General features: G+C 36.3%; 1 protein-coding gene across 11 annotated transcripts in view; it reads left to right on the top strand.

Moving 5' to 3' along the window:
- ptprma (protein tyrosine phosphatase receptor type Ma) overlaps positions 1-25,708 on the top strand; it is an 815,060-nt gene that overhangs the window by 255,748 nt on the left and 533,604 nt on the right. For all 11 annotated transcript variants that reach the window (XM_039754798.1, XM_039754797.1, XM_039754796.1 and 8 more), the window contains exon 3: positions 16,841-17,115. In XM_039754798.1, the coding sequence (XP_039610732.1) occupies positions 16,841-17,115 (275 nt within the window). The remainder of the gene's footprint in view (positions 1-16,840; positions 17,116-25,708) is intronic.

Raw genomic sequence — 25,708 nt, 5'->3', positions numbered from 1 at the left:
AACAACTAAACTGTATGTCACAGAACATTATGTTTGAGGATTTTATATTCAGCATGAAGCAAGATTCCTGCCTACTATAATGTGCTGAATTAGTAACATATCATTGTGTACAGAAGTGCTAGGCAGGCAATCAAACTTACATAATTCACCTGAGCTTGTTCTTCTGCCAAAGCAACCATCAGAAGTCTAAGCACTGTTAATGATCTGGAATTATGCAGCTTGTAGTAAATGACAAAAGATGATTGCAAGGGGAATAAGCATGGAAAGATACAAGTAATCTTTAAGACAGAGACCTGACTAAAACTGAGTCCCGCCCTCACTTGTTTCAAGTATGTGATCATAAAAACTGAACAAAATCATAATTGAAGGTCAGGAAAAGAAGCAGAAATGTGAGAAATCAGCTTGAGGCCCAGACAACTAAGACAGCAAGATTTTAGTGTCGGATATTACAATTGACAAAAAAGGTTCTTGAATGAAATTTTGCTAGGACATGTATAGCAATGTTATCTTCATGTCGGCAAAGTTGCTAACAGTATGAGAGTTCCTTCACTGAATATGCTTTTAAGGATTCTCAGTTTTCGTATCTTTGAAAAGCCTTAAGATAGCAGGAACTTTCAAATAACTAGACATAATCCTTATTGTAAGTTACTAGAAGACATAAAACATAGCATCATTCACAGGTAATATTTTAAATCATAAATAAACTGTTATTGTTACCTCCTGGGATATAACTTAGGGATAATGTGTCAAAGATACATATTTGTAAATAAATATCCAAAAATGATCTTTGACTGTAGGAAAATCAGAAGATGTACTGGTATGCAATTTTTGTAAAGGAAAAAATGTGATGCCACAAAATCGCCACAAAAGTGAAAGCATGCACATGTGACAGGGAGTGAATGCAGGAACTAGTATTGTTTAACCTTTTAAACCATTTATAAAATGCATTATTATATTATTTTTTACCTGATGAATAAATCTTAAATTCTCAAGGAAAAAAAATACGCCCAAGGCACAAAAAAATATAGCAAAATACCATCTGGAGATATCAGCTGGAGGACTCTCATAATGCTGTGCCTTATAGTGTCTCATGAAGATAAACACACAGAATCTATAATTCAGGAGGACTGAATATGACACTCTGAAATTTCCCCAACTTGACAAAATAGTACAGTAACTTTGAAGAGTCACGATTGAAGCACTTCCCTGACTGAAGACAAGATAAGGTTAATAAATAATGCAAGTGGATATACAACAGTATATCTTATAGCTTGTGCTCAATTCTTGTGAGCTAATTTATTGATCAGTAGTTTCTTTCATATTTTTCTAAATATGAAAAGAATGAAGGAAATATGTGCCTAATAAACCAGTGCTTTGGAAGAGTCCAGATTTTGTGAAGCTAATCCAATAATGAAGTAAGGGAATCCAGTAGAAGTTTAAAGATTCTTACTCATGGATCTACATGCAAATAATCATTACAGGTGGTTTTCTTTCTAAACATCACAACTGTTAAGGTAGTTTTTATTAACCCAAAATTCTGCTTCAGCATGTTACTGCTACTGTAAATGTTTAGAATCTTTAATGGAACATGCCTGCTTTGGGGATAGGTGAACCTCATGACCAAAAGCCCCATTAATCATTTGAGCTTTCTATAACTTGCCATGGATGAGGACCTGAGTTTGCTTTCTTTATGTTAGAGGAGATAGCTCTCAGTGGGAGCACAGCCTGTTTGAAGAAATCCCAGTGGCACCAATACCTTGACCCAGAATATCATAAGTAAGGAAGCACCAGAAGTGCATTGCCTTGGAGGGCAAGGAAAAAGTCTGCCAACTATGCTGAACTAATTTTTGTGGCCAAATGTGGGATCTGAGCTTTGAGGAAGCAGTGCTACTAATCATTGTGCCAACATGCCTCAAAGATCAACAAACACAGCTGCCACAATTACCACAAACACATGCAACAAACAGCCACAAACTAGCAATAAGTAAATAAAATGTAGATCATTGAGCTCACAGAGTTCCAATCCTGGGAAATTTACTATGCAGCTGGCTCAGGGAAATATTTTTTCCAAGCACCCCATGATGTTTTGTGAGGCCAGCATGACATAAGAGATCTGTTGCAGCCACGCACACAACTTTAATGCATTCCTGCTGTAAGAACATTGCTGACCCAGATAGGCTTTTGTATTTAGTTATCATGGCGCTGGAGAGCAACAACATGCTGTATATTGGTTGTCACATGGAAGTAAAAATTTCTATGTTCTCTGTGCACTTGACAACAATCACCCTACAAAGCTATAGTACTTATGCCACAGTGCTTTTTTGCAGAATTGAATGTTTAATCAGTTTTAGTCTATCTGGTTTAACTATTTACTAAATTTCTTTGTCCCTTTTATACACCTTTAAGGAAAGCTCTGGTGTCTTTTGATTGATTTTTGATTTATTCAGCGTTTTTACTTAATTGTCCATTTCTTCTTACTATCTGTTAATGGATGCCACCTTGTTGAGTAAAGTGATGACTGCGATTATAGATCTGAGAATTATTGAAAGTAAAAGGGATTTATAAAATGCACAGAAAGGATTAGGGAAAGAAAATCCTTTATAGGGAAAATAAACAAGAGAAATAGATGGCTTTAGATGTAGCACTAAGAGGTTTCTGATTCGTGAGTTTCAGTTTGCCCCCAAAGGAAATAACATTATGACTTACTTGCTTCAGACCTATTTCTGCCAGTGTTCATTTTGTTGATAAAAACAAAAAACGAAAAATACTCTTCAACATTTTTTCTGTGACACAAACTGAACAAAAACGAATGAATAACTAAAATGTGCCATTCATGACGAAAACTAAGACAATTGGTTTTAAAATCATAGTTGATGAAAACTAACAAAATTAAAATCTTACAAACAGACAACTGAAAAATGAGTGATGTGAAACTTTTTGCAGATCTTCGTCAAACATGACATGGTCCACCAACAAATAATGACCATGAATATAGTGGTTCGATTTAAAAAAACTTTTATGTATGCTTGTAATTGGATAACACTAGTTTGGGCACTATCAGAAAATCATTCTGCCAGCCAGAATCTTGCTCCACTTCAGTTTGCTATATTGGCCATTGTGATTCTCGGGCAAAAAAAGCAGTCAGACATATGGACCAACTTTAATTACAGCACTGATAAAGGTAAATACCTGTGTAAGCCATGTAACATGAAGCTCAAAGTAAAGAACACCACAAACTTGAAGAGGGGTCTAGAGGCGCACCATCCTGAGATTCATGCCAAGGTATGTAATGTTATCAAGGTGGCGACTTGCCTGATGCCAATACCGTTAGTTCTGGCATTATTTCACTTTACTAATACTAACGTGTCAAGTGCGTCGGTTTATTTTAGGTGTGCTGCTAGTTGAGATTTCACATTGATAGTAAGGCCGTTACTGCACTCTTGTGTGTCTGCAAATGTTCGAATCACCTTGAATGGCACAATTATATGTGAGAAAAATTGTCAGTAAAAGCTACATTTGAAAAAGGCTGAACAGTGGTGATAATACAGCAACGCATGAACACATTGAAAAGATGAACAATGGCAGTGCTGCGTGTTTGAGAATTTCTGCGTGTGCATTTTGGAAAACATGCTTATTAATGGAAAAATAAAGCCAACACAAAGACACCCATAAGCTTTTTTTATTGCAAGTTTTATCCCTTTACGAGTTATTTAAGAAACAGATTTCTGCAGCTTTGAGTGTGCAATCAGATGACCTCAGCCTCAGATGTGAGTTGTAACTGTTTAAGCTTGTAGTGTCACACATTTGTTACAACAGATGAATTGACGGTATGATTAATCGCTTTTAATACGGTGTCCTATACAGTTCCGATAAAGAAATGGAAGCTTCTCATTCGTTCCTTGATTGTAATGAGCACATCTACACATTTGTCCACACATCCATCCATTTTGTAAGTACAGTTCAGATTTGCAGGTGAAACCACCTCGCATACATCCACTTGCACATATAGGCACAGTGGCAGTGACAACAACAGTCGTAACAATTAAAAATTCAGGCAAGTTTCAGATGAAGTGGCTATTTGGCTTGTCACCATCATTGATGAAATGAAATGCTCCATTTGTTACTACTAACAAAATGTGTTTAGGATTTTGTATCCCAATTTATATAATATATACATGTACGATACAGCAAAGCATCATTGCTTCACTGCTGAATACTAATATTTACATATGTCTTATACATACTGAAAGTACACATTTTTGTCTTGGTAAAATCTTATAGCAGCATAACTAAGGTGTGTTGAGGGTCAGAAAATTAATGACGGACCAGAGCTGCCATTATCTGACCAAGATCTTTTGAAGTAAATCCTTTCTACACCTACTCATCATTTTATGTGCAGTAATCACTACATGTGGTTTGGCTCATTATTGTGCATATTAATATATATGTAATAGCTTAGGGGAACAGTATATTCTGTGCATATTCATATGTGCAAAAATGTATCTAACTGATTTTGACTGTTTGACTAATTTACTTTTACTTTTAGCCAACTAAAACCAGTTTACTTTTTCTCAACTAAAATTAATTTACATTTTTCAATTAAAACTAGACTTAAAGTAATAATAATTAAATGACTAAAATGTGACTAAAACTAAAATGCAATTTAGTCAGAAGACTAAGATTAAAGCTAAATCAAAATGTATTGTCAGAATTAACACTAGTTTCTGCCTTTGATTATGCCTGTCCCTGTTTACAGTGAGGTAATTGTACTTATAAGTACGAACAGTTCTACCAGGAGCACTTGAAGGACTTCTTGCGTGCATATATAGTTCTTGGGATGAAACTGTTTCTGAACCGCGAAATCTGTTTATACATGAGGCCCCAAGAGATTAGTATCCGATTATCAGTTCTTCTAATCCTTTTTAAAAAGCCAAATCTGGTCAATTTCAATGCACCAATTTCCATCCATCCATCCATTTTCCAACCCGCTGAATCCGAACACAGGGTCACGGGGTTTGCTGGAGCCAATCCCAGCCAACACAGGGCACAAAGCAGGAACCAATCCCGGGCAGGGTGCCAACCCACCGCAGATGCACCAATTTTCACAATATATTTATTAAACCTATCCCCAAACTAGTACCTATTGCCTTAAACCTTATCTTTTGAGATCAAATTATTTTTAAGTATTATTATTCATGTTTACATTTACTAAACCCATTTTGACTAAATGGGTTATGGTGAGCTGAAACCTGTTCTAGCAGCATTGGCACAAGGCAATAATCATCTTTGGATAGGTCACTACTGCACTGCAGGACAAACTATTGTACATGCACAAACATTAATGGTGCATCTAAGTGGATAATATCACTAAAGCTTTTGACTTAGTTCAGTTCATGTTCCGGTCAAGCTGTGTTTAATTGTTAGCATGTGGGCATAAAAGAAAGAAAGCAAGAAAGGAAGTTTTTGACCAGAAATGCACAGTATGTCCTTTAGCATGTGAAAATTAGACACATTTTAGAATTTTAAACACAAATGCTACTTGACATGCAGTTGTAACCCAGCTGTAATATTTTTTCTGAATCTTGCATTTGAAATAATAGCCTTAAACACTGTAGTTTCTGGGACAACTTTAGTTGGTAAACCTTTTCCCTTGGAAAAAATGTGTTTTAAGGAATTCTGTTAATATTTTTATATTTAAAAATAAATTTGCAAGTAATTGCAATGCTTTTTCAAGAACAGAAAAGCGTAAATTATATATCGTATTGTCTTTTGTATTTCAGGGTTAGGGAACAGTGCAGGCTATTGATGTGAAGCGGATAACAGCATTATAATAATGTTGTTTCCTAGTAACACTGTGAGCTTTTTTTGGCTTCAGCTGGTCTGCTCAGACTTGTATGCTGTTCATTTATCTGTAAAGTAAACATGCATAGAATGGCTGTTATTGCTGATACAGAGGTTAACCTTGTTCTGCCGACTTAAATAAACTGGAATTATGCCAGCTGAGCTTGACTATGATGTGGGTCATTGGTGGCCACATAAAAAGTGTTGTTATGCAATTATGCAAACACTTTTGGACCTAAACATGAAATGTAAGCATCTGCATGTAGGCCCTGAAATTTGAACTTGGTTGACATTGAACTCATCATATGCAATTGTGATAGTAGAGTAATGCCTAATCTTATCAGTGTTATTATTTCAAGTGGGTCTAGTCCAAGAGTCTCCAGTTATGATCATGTAATGTTACATGGCTGCAGGTTTTCATTCTACCCCATCTCTTAATTAGTGGCTGGCCTTTGCTGCTAGTTAACTTTTTTCATTAATTTTACTTGACTTTCTATTTGTGACTCGGACCTTTTCATTATTTTTTAATTAGCAAACAGCCAAACAATAAATGAGATAGAAAATAGCCAAAACATGACTAGCAACCTTTGACCATTATAAAATATTTGTAAATAAGGAAAAGTGAAGGTCTAAGTAATGTTGATCTACTCAAGTCCAGAAAACATTTTGATGGTGTTCTTAGGAAAAAATTAACAGTTTTAAAAATGTTTGTTGTGGCAGAATAAGAGCACCAACAATCCTTGGAATTAAATAACAGGTTTAATTAACAGTAAGAATCATCTTCGAATTTAGTAACTGGTTGGAGTGAAGTTGGTTGCAGTTTGAAGCCCTGACTTAGCTGTTGGCTCAGTTTACATTTTTTCTGTTTAGGTGCCATTTAAGTAAAAAATGGAACAATTCAAAGAATTGAGCCTTAAAAATAAGTCAGTTAAAATGAAAAGAAAATAAGTTTATTTGCAGCAAAAATTGGTCACTAATTAAGAAAATTGTTAGAATAGAAACCTTCAGCCATATTAAAGCTTCAGGACCAGAGTTAGAGAGCCATGGTCTAGACACTAGAAGGCCCATACTCAGGATAATATTTTCTAGTCTTCTGCTGTCTTTAAATTCCATATAAAACTGGTTCCAAATAAAACTAATGGACAGAGAGGTATGAAATATAGCAACAAACAAGACTTGCTTTGGACTGCTTCAAGTGTAAGTAGTTTTGTCATAGCATACACCATTGGCCTTATTTTTAATTTGTGGAGGCTGTGTTCATTTTCTATTTAGGTGATGTGCAATTCCATGTTTGTTAGAACGTGTTGATGTATTTATTTCCTACAGTTAATAACTACTAATTACTGACAGGTTTCCCTGTTGTCACATCGTCTTTGTTACTGAACATGATTTTGAGTAGTGGTACTTGGACACCCCAGGAGATTTTTAATGCATCACACATCTGCTTATGAGGACATACCCTGCACTTACTTTTGTTAATTTATCTTTGCAAACTTTTAGCTTTTTTCCTTGCTGGTTCTTAACTGAATGAATGCAAGTTCATTTTTTGTCATTTCACTTCTAACTTGCTTTCCACTCTAACACACTGATAGAACTGATGACCAGCCACTAGCTGAAAGCATATGAAATAGACAGATTAATGGCTGTCACTTTCTTCCAATGGGTTTAGAAGATGCAAGAAAGTTCACATTTGCTTTAGACCGTTTTAATTAAAATGTTATCTTATTAACTCACTTTTAATCTGCATTTCTTTGTGAAAATTGCGGTGACAGCATGCCATGCTGAACATTCCAGGCCTCCACTACTGTCTCCAGCTATAGTTTTTCATATTTTGAAAGTCCCAGGTGCCCATCCAACATGCCCTGAATCATCCTCAGAAACATATCCTGTGGAAAGCCTGTCTCGGGTATGGATGCTCACTACGTACCTAAACTCTCATCAACTTCCTCCCATTGTAGTTGTAATCTCATTATTTAGGTAACTGGTCAGAGCTTATGTCCATAATAGACCTGAGAATGTAGACAATTTAGTGAATCAAAGCAAGTTTGCTCCCACTTCACCACAGTTACAACGTTTGAAAAACTGTCAGAGCTATGCTGATATGCTTGTCAATCTCATAGGAATTGTGACAGAGACCCTTGGAGATCACCCACAAAACTTATGGAACATAGCACAGTTATAGAGAGCAAAGCACATAATAAATGAAAGTAAAATTAATATAAAACAATAACCCAAAAGTGAAAAAAAGTACATACAGCCAGGTGAGAAACCTTGACCTAAATATTTTAATGTGATCGGAAATCTTAGACAATTGGTGGAATGCACACGCTGACCTTTACACAGTCCTGTTGACTATGTCACGTGTCAAATACTTTCAGTGATCTTGCCTGGTAACTGCATAGCAACTGTCAGTAAAAATAAGAAAAGAATACTCTACCTTGGGAGAATGTAATTCAACATTGTTAAAATAAATCTAAAATAAAATAGATATAGCAACTTAATTCTCGGGTCTTAGGAATCCTAGAATCAATTTTCGAAAACATTTAAAAGACCAAGGAATAGTTAACCAAAACTAAAGTCGCCAACCAAATCATGGCAATGGTTTATGCTGCAGCCTCACAGTCTTATCATCTTGATTTTGTGTGGCCTTTGAACATTCTTCTTCTGTTGACATTGGTTTTCTCTGTGTACTCCAGTTTCCTATGACATCCCAAAGACATGCAGGTCAGCTTATTTATGATTCTAATTTGGCCTTTTTATGGATGAGTGTGTACATAAATGTGACCTGCAATGAATTGTCACTTTCCTTGTCTTATCATGTGTAAAACAAAAAGCAGACACAGAAAAAGGTTTGGTGCATGTCCATGACCCTGTACAATCAAAATAAATCTGAAAGGAAATAATCGTTTTACAATGATAAAGTAGACGTCTTTTCAGATTTGAGTCCAATTATGAATGACTCATAAATGATCAAACTGCTGGTCATATGAGTTCCAGGCAGAAAGGGGTGAGTCCAGGAGGGCGGACAATGGAGTCAGAGGTGGAACAGCTGTCATTCTTCTGTTCTGCAGAGGGAGGAAGAAATTAACACACAGTGCTGTCCCCTGGTTCGGTGGGTAACTACAATCACTAGAACCCTTAAGCTGCCTGCCAATTGCATGTGCCTGACATATGATATGGTTAGACATAAGGCCTGAATGGTTCAACCCTTTAGGGACACCAGAAAATAAAGGTTTGGGTTTTGCTTTTGCTTTAAGCAATTATAATTATCCTTGTATGCCATTTTGGAAAGATATGGTCTCACGGCTCAAAAAATCTGAGTTTAGATCCCAGCCTGGTTACTTTTTGTGTGGGGTTTACAAGTTCTCCCAGTGTCTAAACGCTCCACTTTTCTTCCCACGTCTGAAATATTTCTGTTAGGTTAATGAACAAAATTTGTCCTGATTTGTGTGACGGACTAACTTCTAACCTAAGTTTGTTCCTGGGATGTACTGGGAGTAGATTCCACCTCCGTGCAATCCCCAAATGAATGATAAATAGATGGATGAGTTTATCATGGAAATGCACTGCATTTTAACATTAGATGTAAAGAGGCACAGTTAGTTGTACAGTAGTCGGCAGTCTGGAGACTCGGCGCCGAAGGCAAATAAGACCATCACTTCAAAATATTCTGGAAGTGCACCATTTCATTTACAGGAGGCACTGAGCTGTATGAATAATCTAGCGGGCACCATTCTGTGACACTCTTATTGTAAGTTTGACATGAACCACTGCTTGTCTGCTGCCTCATCTGCTTCTTTTCTATCATTCTAATTTACTAATAGCTGGCTTCCTGGCACGCAGCATTTCTGTTGCTTCACTGGGCAAACTCAGCTGTTTTAAACTGGATCTTTATAACCCACATCCAGAATTGTCTGTGCCAAGACATTAAATGTAAGACAATGATTATAATCAGAACAAGCCTGGATTCCAGACAGAGCATTTAAAGCATCTATAATTGTACTTTCTAAAAGAAAGTCTAGTACAGCCCTTGCAGTCTAATGCAAAACTGACAGATTCAGTTTTTAATGTTTTGATTTTGTTTTTTTCCAATCATGTTATTATGTTGTTCACTCAATGAAGCACCTTATGATTGTACATACAGAAATTCTTGATTATTTGACTGCAAAAGGCAATAATTCTGAGTTTAGGTAGCACTGAAAATAATGTCTTATTACACCTAAACATTCAGTTTTGAAGAAAATTGTGCAAAGAACATAAATCACACAAACTCAGATAATATATGTAATGGGTATTTTGAGATTTTTCAGATAAGAAAGACAGAAGTGTTGAGGTAAGGTAGTTATAATTACTAATCATGATGTTGGAGAACATATGCAAGTAAAAATTGCATTGTACTCTGTACACATGATGATAATAACCCTATAAACCTATAAATTGCAAATGGCATAATAGGAAAAGTCAACTAAAAAGCTAACTAAAAAGATTGCAATATGCAAGCTTTCGAGGCAGCTCAGGCCCCAAAAAGCCTCGAAAGCGTGCATATTGTAATCTTTTTAGTTAGCCAATAAAAGTTATCATTTTGCTTGACTTCTCATTGCATCCATAATGGCAAACAAGTTACAACACCCTACTGCTAAAGGAGAGGGTTGAAAAATTGATCGCTACAAGTGAATAGCTCAGAACAATATACAAGCTAGTTATGATTTTCTAATGGATTGATTTCATGTAAAAGCCTGCTTCTTTCCTTGATCTCAAAGTTGCTGGAAAAGTCTTTAGGCTTCCTTGTGAACATGAATTGGATTGAGGGGTCTAAGAATGTGATGGCACATTATTTATAGAGGCATGTGTGTCAGTCACCACTCAAATCCAGTGGGAAAAGTTCTTATACTTTATGCTGATAGGCACAGTGGTGCTGTATTAGATAGATAGATAGATAGATAGATACTTTATTAATCCCAAGGGGAAATTCACAAATTATTAATTAATTAATTAGCTGTTAAATTAATAAATTAAATAATATTAATTATTTAATAATAAATGATAAATTAATATTAGCTGTTGTTGCCACTTAGCTACAGGTTTTCGACTTGGAACCTTGGCTTAGTTACTGTTTATGTGGAGTTTTATTGGTCCCCATGTTCTCTGGAGATAGGAGGACAAATTGCAGTGAAATTTGTCCAATATTAGCAAGTGTGCCTGTCACTTTTGACTCGTGTTGCCTTTTGCCAGCTACCCATGAACCCCACTAAGAAATAAGAAATTTAGTAAAATAAATGCTTGAATGTATGTATGTAGTGTTTGTATTTTCTTTATCTTCATGGAGTTCATAATTGACATGTTTACTAAACACAAGGAGCTCTGTCCTGTTTTCTTCACTTACCATTTGCAGGCTTCACCTATTAGATCTCACATGGCCCTGTGAATTCCATTATTTGAACAGCATGAACAGTTGCAGTTGCTGTTAATTCAACACGACCTCTGTGAATGACATGTAATCACCTTTAATCATGTAATCCTCAAAATCATTTGATGTTATTAATGGTGCATTATAAGCATTCCAAAAATTGGTCCAGTGTAATTTATCTGTTTGTACAAATCATATTTGACAATCGTGAGCCCAGTGATTCTAAATTTCTCTGCGTCATATAAAGTGAACAAGACCATGGGATTGTTCAATTAGGTTAAGGAAGGTGACAGTAGAGAGAGAGACTGTGGTTGCAAGAATTCAAAAATAGTAGGTAAGATCCATCCATCCATTATCCAACCCTCTATATCCTAACTACAGGGTCACGGGGGTCTGCTGGAGCCAATTAGGTAAGATGATTTCTGTAATGTTTTTCTGAGTTGTCTGTAGTAAAAGAAAAGTGCAAAAAATGCAGGGTTGTGTCATCTTTAATTCCGTGTGTCAAAGGGCTGGGGATGGAGGGAACAGCTATGGTACAGTCATCATGTTGAACCTTATGGCCTTTTGTGCTGAGTTCACCTCCATAGGTTTCCACCTCTCACTCACTGTCTCTTTATAGTATAGAGATGTAAACTCATTCATGTATGCCCATATGAGAGTGACCAGTGCAGTCTTCAGGAGTGGGTTTGAAGAATGATTGTACATTTGTTCTACATTTCGGATATATCCTTTATAGATAGGGTTCCTGCTTCATATGTTTTTCCACTGAAGCATCAGTAGCTTTAAATTTTCCACACCAAAAAAGAGATTAAAACCATTGGTAAACTTCATAATCACTTTCTGATTTCACAAATAGGACTAAGTCCTCGAGAATATTGCTCTGTGCCATGCCTCTAGTCAGACAATCTAGCATCATAAATTGACCCAGCAGCCAATTACTCCTGCCTCTGAGCTAAGCACACACCCAATTTATAACTCCCCAAGACACCCTGCTGCTTTTGTGTGGTTGGATCTCAAACAGATAGAACTTTGAACTGCACACTATTTTCATTTTCCTTTACCTTTTCTAAATATGACAGATCTTTCTTGCTAGTTATCAGCAGCCTGAAGACGTACAGAATTGGAGCAAATTACTCTTTTAACACAAGGCCTCAGAGGCAAGCCTCGTATTTTCTGACTTATTGATATGTCAGAGGATCTTTTCATAAACCTGTGCCAAGCTGTGAGATTTCAGCGCTATCGGCTACAGTGTTGTTTGTTTTCCTCATGCAGGTCTGTGCAGTCAGCTGTCAGATTGTGCATGTTGGTGGAATGGGAGCTGAAAAGATGAATGTCATTCTTCTCAGCCTTCTGCATTTTCTTTTGAATTTTTTTCTTTAGGAATGCTGATCTGCTGAAGAGTCATATATATATATTTTTTTTTACTTTTAAGCCTAATAATAAGTGACTCACATTGGTAATAGACTGCTTGGCTCTGTGCCAAGAGGGGGCACAAAATTGTTCTTGACTTTAAGTGAGTTATTGTAATGGGATTTGGTGTTTTTTTATTTTTTGTAGATTTGTTCAATGGAAAAAATATCCAATATCCAAAAATTTTAAAAGTACAAACTTGAACTTTGTAACATTAAATGTAAAAAAACTGTCTACATTAAATGTTACCAGTAAGTGTGGCACTTGCAATGAATACACTTTGCGGTAATTCCATTCCTAGAAAAGTAAAGTGTGGTAAAAGGTATTTGGCTGGATTTTCCATTTAGAAGCTACAGTACTACAACAAAGCTTTTTTCTGTACTGTGTGTGACTGCCAGCAGCAATATGTGTAGTTTTGCAAGAACTACTTTTAGTTTCACCTTTACTCTGATTAGATTATACTTTATTTACCCCCCAAGTGGAAATTCAAATGCATACTGTAGCAGAACAAAAATCATAAAAACTTAGCACAACGTAAGGTATCAACTCCCAAGTACAATCATGAAGCACAATAAATATTATGTTAAAAATAACTATAGTAAATTGAAGTTTGTACTGTTTTCCTGTGGCTTGTTGCTGAAGTGAAGGAATGGACATCGGGAAGAAGCACTGAAGTGCCTAATGGCAGCGGGCTGAAAGATCTCCAGAGGTGCTTCTTATTACACCGTGAATGTATATGCCTGTGGCTAAAAATACTCCAAGAATGCAGCCCCTGGAGGGAATGGGCAGAATTGTTTGTGATGCCATCCAATTTTTCCACCATCCTCTTTTCCGCAAAATGTCTAGAGTGGGTCCTGTGTTGGAGCTGGCATACTGCTAAGTTTGTTCAGGCATTTTTGCATCACCTGAATCTGATCACATTCGTTCATATTTATATTTTTACATTTCTTTATAAAGAATAGCATAATACAAATGAAATGATTGCATGATTATGTATACTATACAGGGGATTTAGAAACACCCATCTATTTTTCAATTTTGAATACTATATATGCTCAGGCTCTCACCAATATGAGTGTCACGGAATCCTTCATCTGCTGTTCTCCACTTATATAGTGACAGAATTGTAATATGTTGGCAGATAGGTGAGGCTTGGTTGCTGTGGCCTCTCTGCTTGGTGTGAGTCCTCTCGGCTGGATTTGGAAGTAGAGATTACTGTAGTTAGTTTACTGCACCACTCTCATCTCCTTCTCCCTTGGAAACTCATATACCCAAAAGGATAAGCATTTCCCTTGTGTGTGACAATATATACAGTATATATACATGGGTATTTGTGTGGGTTTTTCCTCCAAATTCTCTAGTTCTTCCTTCAGTTCAAAGACATTGATATACTGTTAGTTGACCTGGTCTGAGCGAGTGTGCCCAGGATTTGTTTCCTTTTTTCATACACGTAGTATCTAAAGTGCCTCACAGATAAGACGGCTCTGCTAATGTTAAGTACACAGATAGTAAAAGGAGTGCTGCATTGTAGCACATTGCACATATACAATGCTAATAATGACCATCTTTGTTGCAACAATTGGCTTCTAAAGCCAATCGAGGCATTCAGTAAATGACTAGAAATGCTCAGAGGTATTTTCAAATGATTTTTAAGAAACACTGTATTGAGGCTGTCTGCATTTGACCCATACTTAGTCCCTTTTGGGAACACTTTTAACTGTCAGTAACCATTTCAGTTGCTGTTTGCAAAACACATGAGTCAGCATTGAGATACTTGTACTGCAATCCCTCCAGAACTTCACGCTTGCCTCGCTGTGTTCAGTTTCACCTACTCACCAGTTCTGCCTAACGCCCACGGTTGATGAACAGAGTGTTTCAGGGAGGCTCATTTTTAGTTGAGTAACTTGTCCATTGCTTCCAGGCTCCTGCAATCAAACTTCTGTGTCTTCATTCCCAGTAGCAAGTGGAGATTATTAAAACACTTCAGCTTTCAAACACCTAGTTTAACAACCAGTCAAGTGATATTTGGGTAGCTAGTCACTTGTATAACTTTAAGGAAACCTCTGCCACTTAGAAGCAAAATCATCCAGTTCAAATGTGATAAAACAGTAACTTTATAAACAATTTCAGAAAGGTTAATATTATATTTGTTATCAAATGAGTTAAAAGCAAAGTACAGTATACCTCTCTAATTTAATAAAATGAAAGGTGTATACATAAAAACTGTGTAGGTAGCAACATGGGCTTCTTGTGTGTTCCACCTTCTTATATTTTGTGTAGTGTCCCAAATACTGTGCCAATATACCCTTTGCTATGTGTACACTAAAACACAGCTAATGGGTATAACATGAGAGCATAGAGCACAAGAAGACAATGTAACTTGCTAAGCTTGTCAAGGTATCATATTCAACCAATGAAGCAATTTGAAGCTGTCACCTTTCATTGTTTTGTTCCAGGACCTTATATGAGTCATAACAAAAATAAATGTATAAAGTGATACATAATTTTAAAATATTCTTGGATTTCTAGTTTAAAAAAAAAATCATGGGTTGTGTCCTGAAATTCGAAACAAAAACTACACATTCTAATATAATTTGATATTGCATCTTTCAGTAATAAACAAAAGCTTACTGTGTGATGCACCAATCATTTTGAAGGTGATTCTAACTTTAAAACATGATTAATGTTGTGCATAGGAAAAATTAACCACTAAAAGAAAAAAAAAGTTATTTTATAAATTGTGCAGTAACTTCTTTTGCAGTATGTTGATAATTAATAGGTTAGGGCTGGTACTTTAAAAAATACCACCTAAAGCAAGGTACACAACCCCACAACTGATCAAACACAATCTGAGACATGAGACAACACACTTTATCTGCATACAATGCATACAGTGACACAGGCTTTGTGTCAAAATAGTCTCTCTTTTGAATAACAGACAAAATAATAAATGAATGAATGAATGAATGAATAAATAAATAAATAAATTTAAAATAACATTATTTTTGGAAAACAAAATGTGAAAAATGTTTTGTGCAATTTAACGTGAAATAATCATCTACTGTTTTGCCCATCCTTGGCAGTTTCAGACTTGCAACATAAACGGCACATTCCCTATTTAAGTGCAAACTCAAGAGATTTTAAACAGACATTCTACATGTGATTAACACCTCAAAAAAATTCCAGAGGTTCACAAAATTTTATAAAATGACAAATCACTACACACATAAAATTCTATTTTTAGATTCTTGGAAGCTTGCAGTACACAGGGATGCTAACTAGATTAGGCAAAATTTGAAAGCTTTACAGATTAAGTATTTCTCACAATTTTGTAAAGGTAGTATATAAATAAAACTGTTTATGTAATTCTTATGTTTCACACTCAGCTCTCATTTTTCTGAAGTATTATGCAGTTGCATAAAAATGAAAAATGCTGTCCTTACAAGAGTTCCTCTTGAGGCGGTCGCATCATTGCTTCACCCTATGCCCCAACGCTAAGCAGGGCCATGTTCTGGCACAAGCAAGCTAATGGTCTGCTTGGATCTACATTGGATTTGGGAGGGAGGTGGTGGTCTTTGGCAGCTGCACACAGAACAGTGAGGTATTAAAAACAGTACAGTAGATGTATTGCTAAGTGCTCCAAGGAACTTAATATAGCAGTGGCATGTTCAATTCTTAGTGTTGCTGTTTCATAGTAGTAGGGTTCAGGTTTTAAGTCCAACCCATTCACAGTCTGTGTGCAGTTTACACATTCTGTCTGGATCTACATGCATTTTTTCTTCAGGTACTGTGACTTTATTAACTGGATGTACATGCTTGGTTGCATGGGGAGTTTAAAATGATCCCATATTTATGAGTATGTCATCCAGTGCATCAGCACCAAGTCCAAGGTTGTTTCCTCCCTCAAACCTGATTGTGCTAGAATAGGCTCTGGTTCCCCTCTATCAGGTGAATGCTCTGTCAGGTGTTCACATGCTTGGCAAAACCCTTTGACTCAGACCCTTTGTCTATGAACTGCAAACTTGAATTAAGTAAATGCAATAAATAATAAATACATGATCAGACAAATGGGTTGACAGATGGTAATTGGCTTTACACAATGATTGTAAAGACACATTTGTAAAAAAATAAGTTATAAATAACCATAGTTTTAATATTCTTGTCTGTTTTTATCCACTACAGGCTTAGGCTTTATGATGGTGAATACTTCTGGGAAAACAGCAGGACAGAAAGCACAACTTCTGATGCCACCTTTGAAAGAAAATGATACTCATTGTGTCATCTTTCGCTACTATGTATCTGGAAAAGAAGGTTCAGTCCCCGGCAAACTTAATGTATATGTGAAGGCCAACAATGAACCTATTGGTGATCCAGTCTGGAAGATGTCTGCAGCAACAACAGGTACCTGGAATGAAGTGGAGATGGCCATCAGTATCTTTTGGCCCAGCTTCTATCAGGTTAGTTTTTGTCTGCTATAAATACCCATCAGTGTTGTAGGGAGTATCAATTTAGTGTAGTGATGCTTCCCAATTTGTACTGCAGAACCCTGTTAAGACTGCCAATTGGGCAGGGTAGTAGCAGAATGGAAGCCTCCCATTTTGATTTTCAATTAACCATGGCCATATCTTTTTAGATCTGACAGTGGGCCATGCTGCTAATTAGTCCTCACAAATAAAACCACTTGATTATTTACAGTATTGTTGTGTCAACCTAAAAGTATTATCACACCATGACTCTGAATATGTTAAAATATTCATCCATCTGCCCATTCTTCCATCCTCAACCACCCCTTACATTCAGTTAAAGGTTTGCAGGGGTCCAAAACCTATCTTGACAGCTTTTGGATACAAAACAGATTCATCCTAAGTAGGGGAGCAATCCTATCACAAGGTGCATTCTTGCACTCAGTTCACATGCACACCATCCAGTTTATGGCCACCAGCTGACTCAACATACATGATTTTGTAATGTAGGAGGAAAACCAGAGTATGTGGAAAAAATTCCCCATATAGACACAGAAAAAGCATGCTAACTCAATACAGACTGTGCCAAAATCTCATCCCAGGACTCTGAAGAGCAGTATTGCTAGTCATTGCTATTTATAATGCTACTTTCTTAAAACCTTAATCCTCTGGTTGAGATTTCAGCTGGAATGCTTTCTGTGTAGCACCTGCATATTCTGCCCATATTCTTGTAGGTTTCCTTCATGGTCTTTCGATTGGTAACTCTATATTGTCATCATTCCTTACACTGTAAAAAATGAAGCGTTAAAAGTACTTAAAAAAAAGGCAAATTACAAGCAATATTTTTGAGAAGATTTAATATACTGTATTATTGAGTAAAATTAATTTATTAATTTACTCAAATTTACCTAAAATAAATGAGTTTAATTAATTATTTTTATTTTACTCCGATTTTCATTTGAATTACTCAAAAAAAAATTAGTAATAATGCAACGATGGACAGGAATGACTGTATAACAAATACATGCTAAAATTCCATATATCTTTATTTATTTGAACATACCCAGATAGGCACAACAACAGATTGATATTTCAAAGGTAAACATTTGAAAATTAAATCAAATGTCTAAGGATAATTTTTACTGAATTACTGTCATTCAAATGCCAATGCAAATTTTCTTTTTTTTTTTAAACTTACGCAAAAAGTATATCTCAATCAAATAATGTTTCCAGGAATGGAAGGTAAATGGGAAGGAAACATAGAGAGTGAAAGAGTGAAATCCTGCGGCAAATGCCGCTCTTCAAACATTTCCTGCATTTACGCCAGTATATGCGGTTAAATGAATGCCGCCTTTTCCACTACCTTTCAGTATATGATAGCAAAAAACCTGAAATAAAATAGGACGTAGGAAATCACACATTTTTTTGCATCGCTAAGTAAATCACAGTGTTAAAAATTAACCAGAAAATACATTATCTTTGCAGAACACTAATTAAATAAGGTCAAATAATACTGTGATGGTTAGGCAAACGTCTTTTTATGTTGTTTACAGGTCGTAGTTTAGGACAAACGCCACATCGTTCTCAAACTTCTCTCAAAGTCTCATTTTCTTTTTCTGTTTAAAACAGTAGTTTTAAATGATAAAAATATATATGATCATACGTAACTATCTGAGAAATTTGCTTTCTTTTTAAAGCAAACCAACGAGGTAGGTTGTTAAAAAGACGCTACCTTGCTCGCCATGTTTCCCACAAGAAGGCAAAGGTTTTGTGAAAACAACAACTACTTACGTCTGTAACTATGTGAAATGAAATACTGTACTAGTTATTCATCACGGAATTAATATGGTTTATACTTGCACGTTCGGAGTAAAATAGCTGTTATTATGGATAAAAGTTACAGCTGAATGCGTTGCTGTAATGACCAAGAAATCGATGTGAGAGGAAGTGCAGTGCCATTAAATTTAACTTAACTTAAATGTGTTCATTTCACAGTATAGATTTTTTACTTAGAATAAGTTATAAAAAATGTTTACATTTCAAGAAAAATAATAAGTTAACATTGTTCTTATTAGAATTAAATAACAAAAAGGGTAAAACCCATTTTTATTCATTAAAGTAATGATTATTTTGCGTATAGTTAGCTATTATTATTATCTATTATTTTTCACACATGCAAGATTTATTTTTTACAGTGTTTGAAAGACATTTTTTGATCATATGACGGTTCATGCTTTAAGCATGTCACAAAGAAATTCAGCAAATGAATGGGGTTATGAAGCTCCTAGGTTTCTATATTTGATAATGCTTTAATTCTTGGTTAGGTTTATCTTTTCAACAAAAGCCATTGTATGGCCTCAAAGAGCTTGAATTGGTTAATTGAGTTAGAGAATTCATAGCTTAAAGTTATTGAAAAATTGACAACAATGAAGGCTTCAGGTCATATTTTCATTAAACACACTTTGATAAAAAAACAGTGCAGGACTGAACCAATTTAGTTTACCATCTTTTAAAGTGTATGCAAATGAACAGTGTGTTAAAAAGGGTGGTTTTACCATACATCCAGAGGATACACAACATGGTGTGAGAAGAGACTGTGACTGCCTGCTTTAAAAAAGATAAAAGTGAGCCATTCCTTTGAGATCGGAAGTCTGCCTGTCACTTCTATTTTTTAATGATGGCTGTCAGAAAAGCTGATTTTGGGTTATAGCTCTTACTATTAGTGAGCACACAGGGTTGAGGTATGCATCTTGTTGTTTGCCTTGTGTAATTCTTTTGTGACCTTAGAGAAAAAAAAATCTCTTAAACAGTAAAGAAGGCATATGTGTGGCTAGTTGTACTCATAAAACAAGCATACATCACATCAGCATATTTCCAGAGACATTCCACGTGCTCTCATTATCTATGTTAAAAGTAAGACCATTGTTCTCTTAATTGCTTTTCTTACTCCTCCTCCTCCTCTGCCAGTTGTTATTTTTTTCATTTTTCTATCTGCACCTTTAGTTGCCATGATTGGAATCTTTTAAATAAAAGCCTTTCCAACTGGGTTTTTCATTCTTCACTCTGAAATCATTAAATGCTAACCAGTAGAGTGTGTGGTGAAGCCTGCATGAGCCTTAGTGCTCACTGAACTTCATTTTCTCTTTAGCAGCATTACATTTTACACTGACCTTGCATTGAAATTATTCTGTTGATTGTAGGTAGCAATTTCTATAAAAGCATCAAGCATGAATTAGCATTTAGATACTTCAAATCCTTGCTGCAGCCTAGTTAACTCATAGCAGTTGATCCTTATGTCACGGTTTACCAGTTCTGTTTAAACAGTCATAAAAAATCTGTCATTCAGAGATTTTCCTTTTCTGAGCAAATACTATAAATCAATTTACTTTCCACAAATAACAAAAAATGTTAGCAGTTAAGCAGGCTGAAGGTGACTAAATTGTCAGGTAGTGAGCTATTCTTAGTTAATGCTTGCCACTCTTTTATTTCAAAATGTGATCATATGGTTTACCTCATTAAATTGTTTTTAAATGAATCCAGTATGAAATGGAAGAGTTATTACCTTTGCATTTATTTGTTTTATACCTCAGAGGAAGGAAAAACTATCATTAATGCTGAGTAAGTGTCCAAGACCTTTAACTAAGTTAAGTGGTTTTGTAAATGAGTGCATGGATGGGTGTACAAACAGGATGGTTAGTGCTATACCCTCAAAGCGCTTAGCACCTTGCTTTATTTTTGAACTAACTCACTACTAATTTGGAATTTGCACATTCTCATCGTGTTTGTGTGGTGAAGTTAAAGGGAGGGAGCAATTCTGTAACGTCAGAATCACCTTTGCTGTTATTTGACACCACTGCATGCCATAGCATAGTCTTCCACTTCCTTACCTATGGCTTCTGGTAACATATCTAAGAACAGAGGAGAATGTGTGTAAGGTGTAGCCTGCCCCTGTATACTTTCAGAGCCAGTTTCTTAAAGTATATGGTTGGTATTTTTTCAAGTCAAAAGTTATTCCTTCACAACCATGGTATACAGTTAGGTCCATAAATATTTGGACAGAGACAACTATTTTCTAATTTTCGTTCTGTACATTACCACATTGAATTTTAAATGAAATAACTCAGATGCAATTGAAGTGTAGAATTTCAGCTTTAATTCAGTGGGGTGAACAAAACAATTGCATAAAAATATGAGGCAACTAAAGCATTTTTTTAACACAATCCCTTCATGATCATCAACCACTGTTGTCTTCCGTGGATGTCCAGGTCTTTTTGCGTTGCTGAGTTCACCAGTGCTTGCTTTCTTTCTCAGGATGTACCAAACTGTAGATTTTGCCACTCGTAATATTGTAGCAATTTCACGGCATTGGGGTCTGCCTGGAGTCTGCACTTTCTTACCATGCATTTATGGATTTATTGGTATCAGTGTGTCAATGAATTTACTCGCTCAAAAAATTTGTCCTCAGTTCTTCTATTGCCGTAACGTTAGTAAAAGCGACTCATCATACATTGGTTTTGTGGCGTTTCACTCTGCTCTTTTGCACTCTCTTGTCTTTTTCATTTTCCGAGTATTTTTTTTTTTTTTTATTGTTTGTGTGTATAACATTCCACAAAATGTACAGATGGCTTGACTTTTTCAAAAACCTAAGGCTATCTAAAATACAATACAGTGTAATCGTTGTTTATACAAAGTAAAATAAAACTCACTACACCATTACTTGGCGTGAATCTTGTTCTGTATGCTATGCAAAATAACACAGACTGTAGTGGGCAAAATGTAGACACTGTTTAGAAAAAAATAATCATATGGTTTGAGTGAACATCTGTCTGTTATTACTAGCAATGGCAAAACATAACCACTAAAGAAATAAAACTGCACAAGCAAAAGTAGGATAGACACAATATAGCCTTGCCTGACGGGTGTGTTTAGTGGCCACTGCAAGCATACAAGTGAACAAAACATGTATCCTTGCCTTGAGAAAATTGTACTAAGAATTTGTGATAAAGTTTTTATTGTTTTCAGTTTACTTTTGTTGTCACAAGCAGATTTCAGAAACTCAGGAAACACATTTTCTTAAATTAAAATCTTTGCTACTTCAAAACTGACATATGCAGTAAGTTTAAAGGATTTTTTTCATAATGGTACCTCGTACCCATAAGCTCCTTTATAAAACACAAGAGCAGGCTAATTACTTTCTAAAACTTACTTCACTTTAGAAAAAAGTTTCATGTGGCAAATTGATTTACACCATGATTGTGAAGAAATAATTTTGACTTGAAAAATACAGAACTTAGCCTTTAAATATTAAGTCACACTACTACATTAAAGAGGCAGGCTATTTTTAATTACCAGCTTGGATTGAAAGAATTGCTTATTTTTAAACCTTTAAGTGAAATTTTGTTCTTTTTGCCATCTAATCCAAATTTCTGTTCTGATTAAAATGATTTTCTAAACTTTCACCCGTATTGTTACCTTTATTTTCATCTTCTCCTGTTTAACAAAAGATAATGTTTTTTGTGCAGTGTTGTAGTATTTATTTTTCTGCTTAATTTTCTGTGATTGACTGGTGTTGTAAAGAATCTGATGTTTGACATTCTGATATTCATTTCTTTGAGGCTTTTAAAATTTTTTTTCATAATTTTTGTAATTGTTCTGTCCGCGTCATTTTATTTCTTGTTTTGATATCTTTGGTCCATTTTTGTTTATTTTTGCATAGCTGTAGTCATGGTGTTTGTGGTTGCAACATCTGTTACTGTTGTGACTTATTATGTCATCTAATCCTATCTACATATATAGGATAGCAGTGTACAGCTTCTGGAATTCAAGAATTCAATATGCAACAAAAATAAACGTTTTTATTAGTGTTAGTCAGGGGCTTTTGAAACACATTTGTGTAAAGACCTTTTTGCTGTGATAATTGGCTTAGGGTTTCTGGCTTTGATTATCAGTTTTTTCTGTTTCTTTGGGTATTTTGCTTGCTTCTTCTAGTCATTCTCTCTCTCTCTCTCTCCCCATATTCATTGGAGAACTTCCTGTTTGCAAGCTGTGAGTAACAAATGTCGTCACTAGGTCTGTATCCTGCTTCCGTTTCTTTTGTGACAGGCTTTAAGCCTCTATGACTTTGAATTGGATTAAGTGAGTCAGAGTGGGTTATTTTACTTTTAACACACAATACTTTTTTTGTAGTGTAGTCTGCACTCAAACTGCCCCAGAATGAAAAGACAAAAAACACATACAGAAAGGGGTGGTTTATTATGTAAAAATAAAATAGACAAAAGTTAATCAAAAATCAATGTGCTGATCAGTCTACTGTAGCTAAACAGGCTAATGCCCCCTAACTAGGCTATGAGGTGTGTGTTGCATTCATCTAGAACAGGGGTGCCCACAGTTTTTCGGCTTGCAAGCTACTTTTAAAATGACCAGGTCGAAATGATCTACCTACATTAAAAATTATATATATTGCCATAAAAACGAGTCCAAGACATTATAAAGGTTTGGGGCAGCCAAACGTATATTGTTCTTCCCAGCTGCAAAAGGGTTTTCTTTATCAAACGATGTGCATATCACAGAGTCCAAAACAGAACTGGATATATAGTAGCCTAAGATGGAGACTTTAAAGGTCTTGAGAGGAACTGATGTCATCAACGGGGCTGGAACCAGAAGTGACGTCATCCCAGGGGCCGGCTTCGGAAGTGACGTCATCAAAGGGCCCGGACCCAGAAGTGACGTCATCAAAGGGCCCGGCTTCGGAAGTGACGTCATCAAAGGGGCCGGATTTAGAAGTGATGTCTTCAGAGACGCCGGGACCTTGCAGGATTTCCCGGGAAAGGTCTGTACGGAACTGAGAAAGACAGTCAGCGCACTCCGCCACCCCCTGGTCGGATGTTTTATTACAATTACATATATATATATATACACTAGCAAAATACCCGCGCTTCGCAGCGGCGAAGTACTGCCTTAAAATTTAAAATATACCAATAATTATTTCTTAAGGATCTCTTTGTATGCCACGTTGTCAGTTCAGCACTCCGGTTGTAATATGACCAAGCTGTGCGCTGAGCTTACTCTTGAGCATGTAACGTACTTTTGGCCATGTGAAAAGTAATCTTGTCTGAAATCTCACAGCTTGGATTGCTGCTGTCATAATTGGTTTGAGTTTCATGGTTTGTTTCAATTACGACAGTATTTGCAGGACTTGTTGTATTGAAGTTACATTCGACATCTGTCAAGCGTTGTAAGCAAACAACCGGTTTCATCGATAACTAGAGTTTAAACATTCATAAACATCAAAGTGTCCACTACTGAAATCGTCACCTGTGAATCTAAGATGTTTAAGAGGCATTGACGGTTCTCCAAAGGTGTAAAATATTTGGCCATTTCGGTACACTTGAAAGCGACAACCGAACAATTCACTGGCAGCCATTAACTCACATGCAGAAGCATAGGTGAAGGGCTTAAGTATTTCACTCTTATAGTGCTCCTGTGTAGTATAATTATCTCCTGTACCGTCATCAGTCCACACCTTGATCCTATCCCAGTCATTCAATACATAAGACACAATGTTCCTCCGGATATCAAGAGTGAGCCTGATATGGCCGTGCAATATGTAACAAAGAGAATGGAAAAGGTAGGTGCCATCTCCGGGCATGGAAACCACTCAGTAAGTGACAGTTCTTTGATCGATGGTGATCACCTCGATAGACATGGTAATGGGGGTGCGGTTGGAATGATAAAGGAAATGGGTACCTGAGGAATTTTAAAGTAAGTCTAAAATACCTACACAATAACTATAATTGTAATAAACGAAAAATAAAACAGCGGAGAAGCCGTGGATTAAATAAAATGGCTGTAGTTATCAGTAGGGAGACGTGAATCCCGTGGTGAAGCAAGGAAGGGACTGTACAGACCGGAGCGACGGACAGTCTTATATAGGCAGGTAGCCAACAAAGTGGGAGGCGTTGGGATGGGGGACCCAACGCCGCCTCACACGGTGACTGAGCTGCAGGCTATGGACGCATTTATGTACGTAAGTAGGATTCAGTTAGCGTTGGGAACCCGTGTACCAAATTTCTTGAAGATGGGCCCATAAGTAACAAAGACTGTTGAAAAGTTCAATATGGCGACCGACAGTGGCATCATACCACCGAAATAAGTACGTACATTGGTTTCGGTTAGCGCAGGAAAGCCGCCTACCAAATTTCGTGAACATGGGGTCAGCCTTCTACCTACACGGGAAGTTGGAGAATTAGTGACATTGGAAAGTTCAGTGCATAAAGAGGGAAACACATCATCATGTAGCAATTTCGCATATCCAGTGGCCTTGAGGTTTCCATTGATGAAGAATGGCCCCACTATCTTTGTACCCCATATACCACACCATACCATCAATTTTTTTGTTCCAACAGTCTTGGAGGGATCTATCCAATGTGGGTTAGTGTCAGACCAATAGCGGTGGTTTTGTTTGTTATCTTCACCATTCACATAAAAGTTTGCCTCATCACTGAACAAAAATTTCTCCTGCAGTGTTGCTATCAGTGTGTGAAGAGTGGGAGAAGAGGGTTGCATTGACAATCCAACACAATGGGCA

This window comes from Polypterus senegalus, chromosome 5, assembly GCF_016835505.1.
Source record: "Polypterus senegalus isolate Bchr_013 chromosome 5, ASM1683550v1, whole genome shotgun sequence".
Lineage (NCBI taxonomy): Eukaryota > Metazoa > Chordata > Cladistia > Polypteriformes > Polypteridae > Polypterus > Polypterus senegalus.
This window is presented reverse-complemented; position numbering and strand designations above follow the sequence as displayed.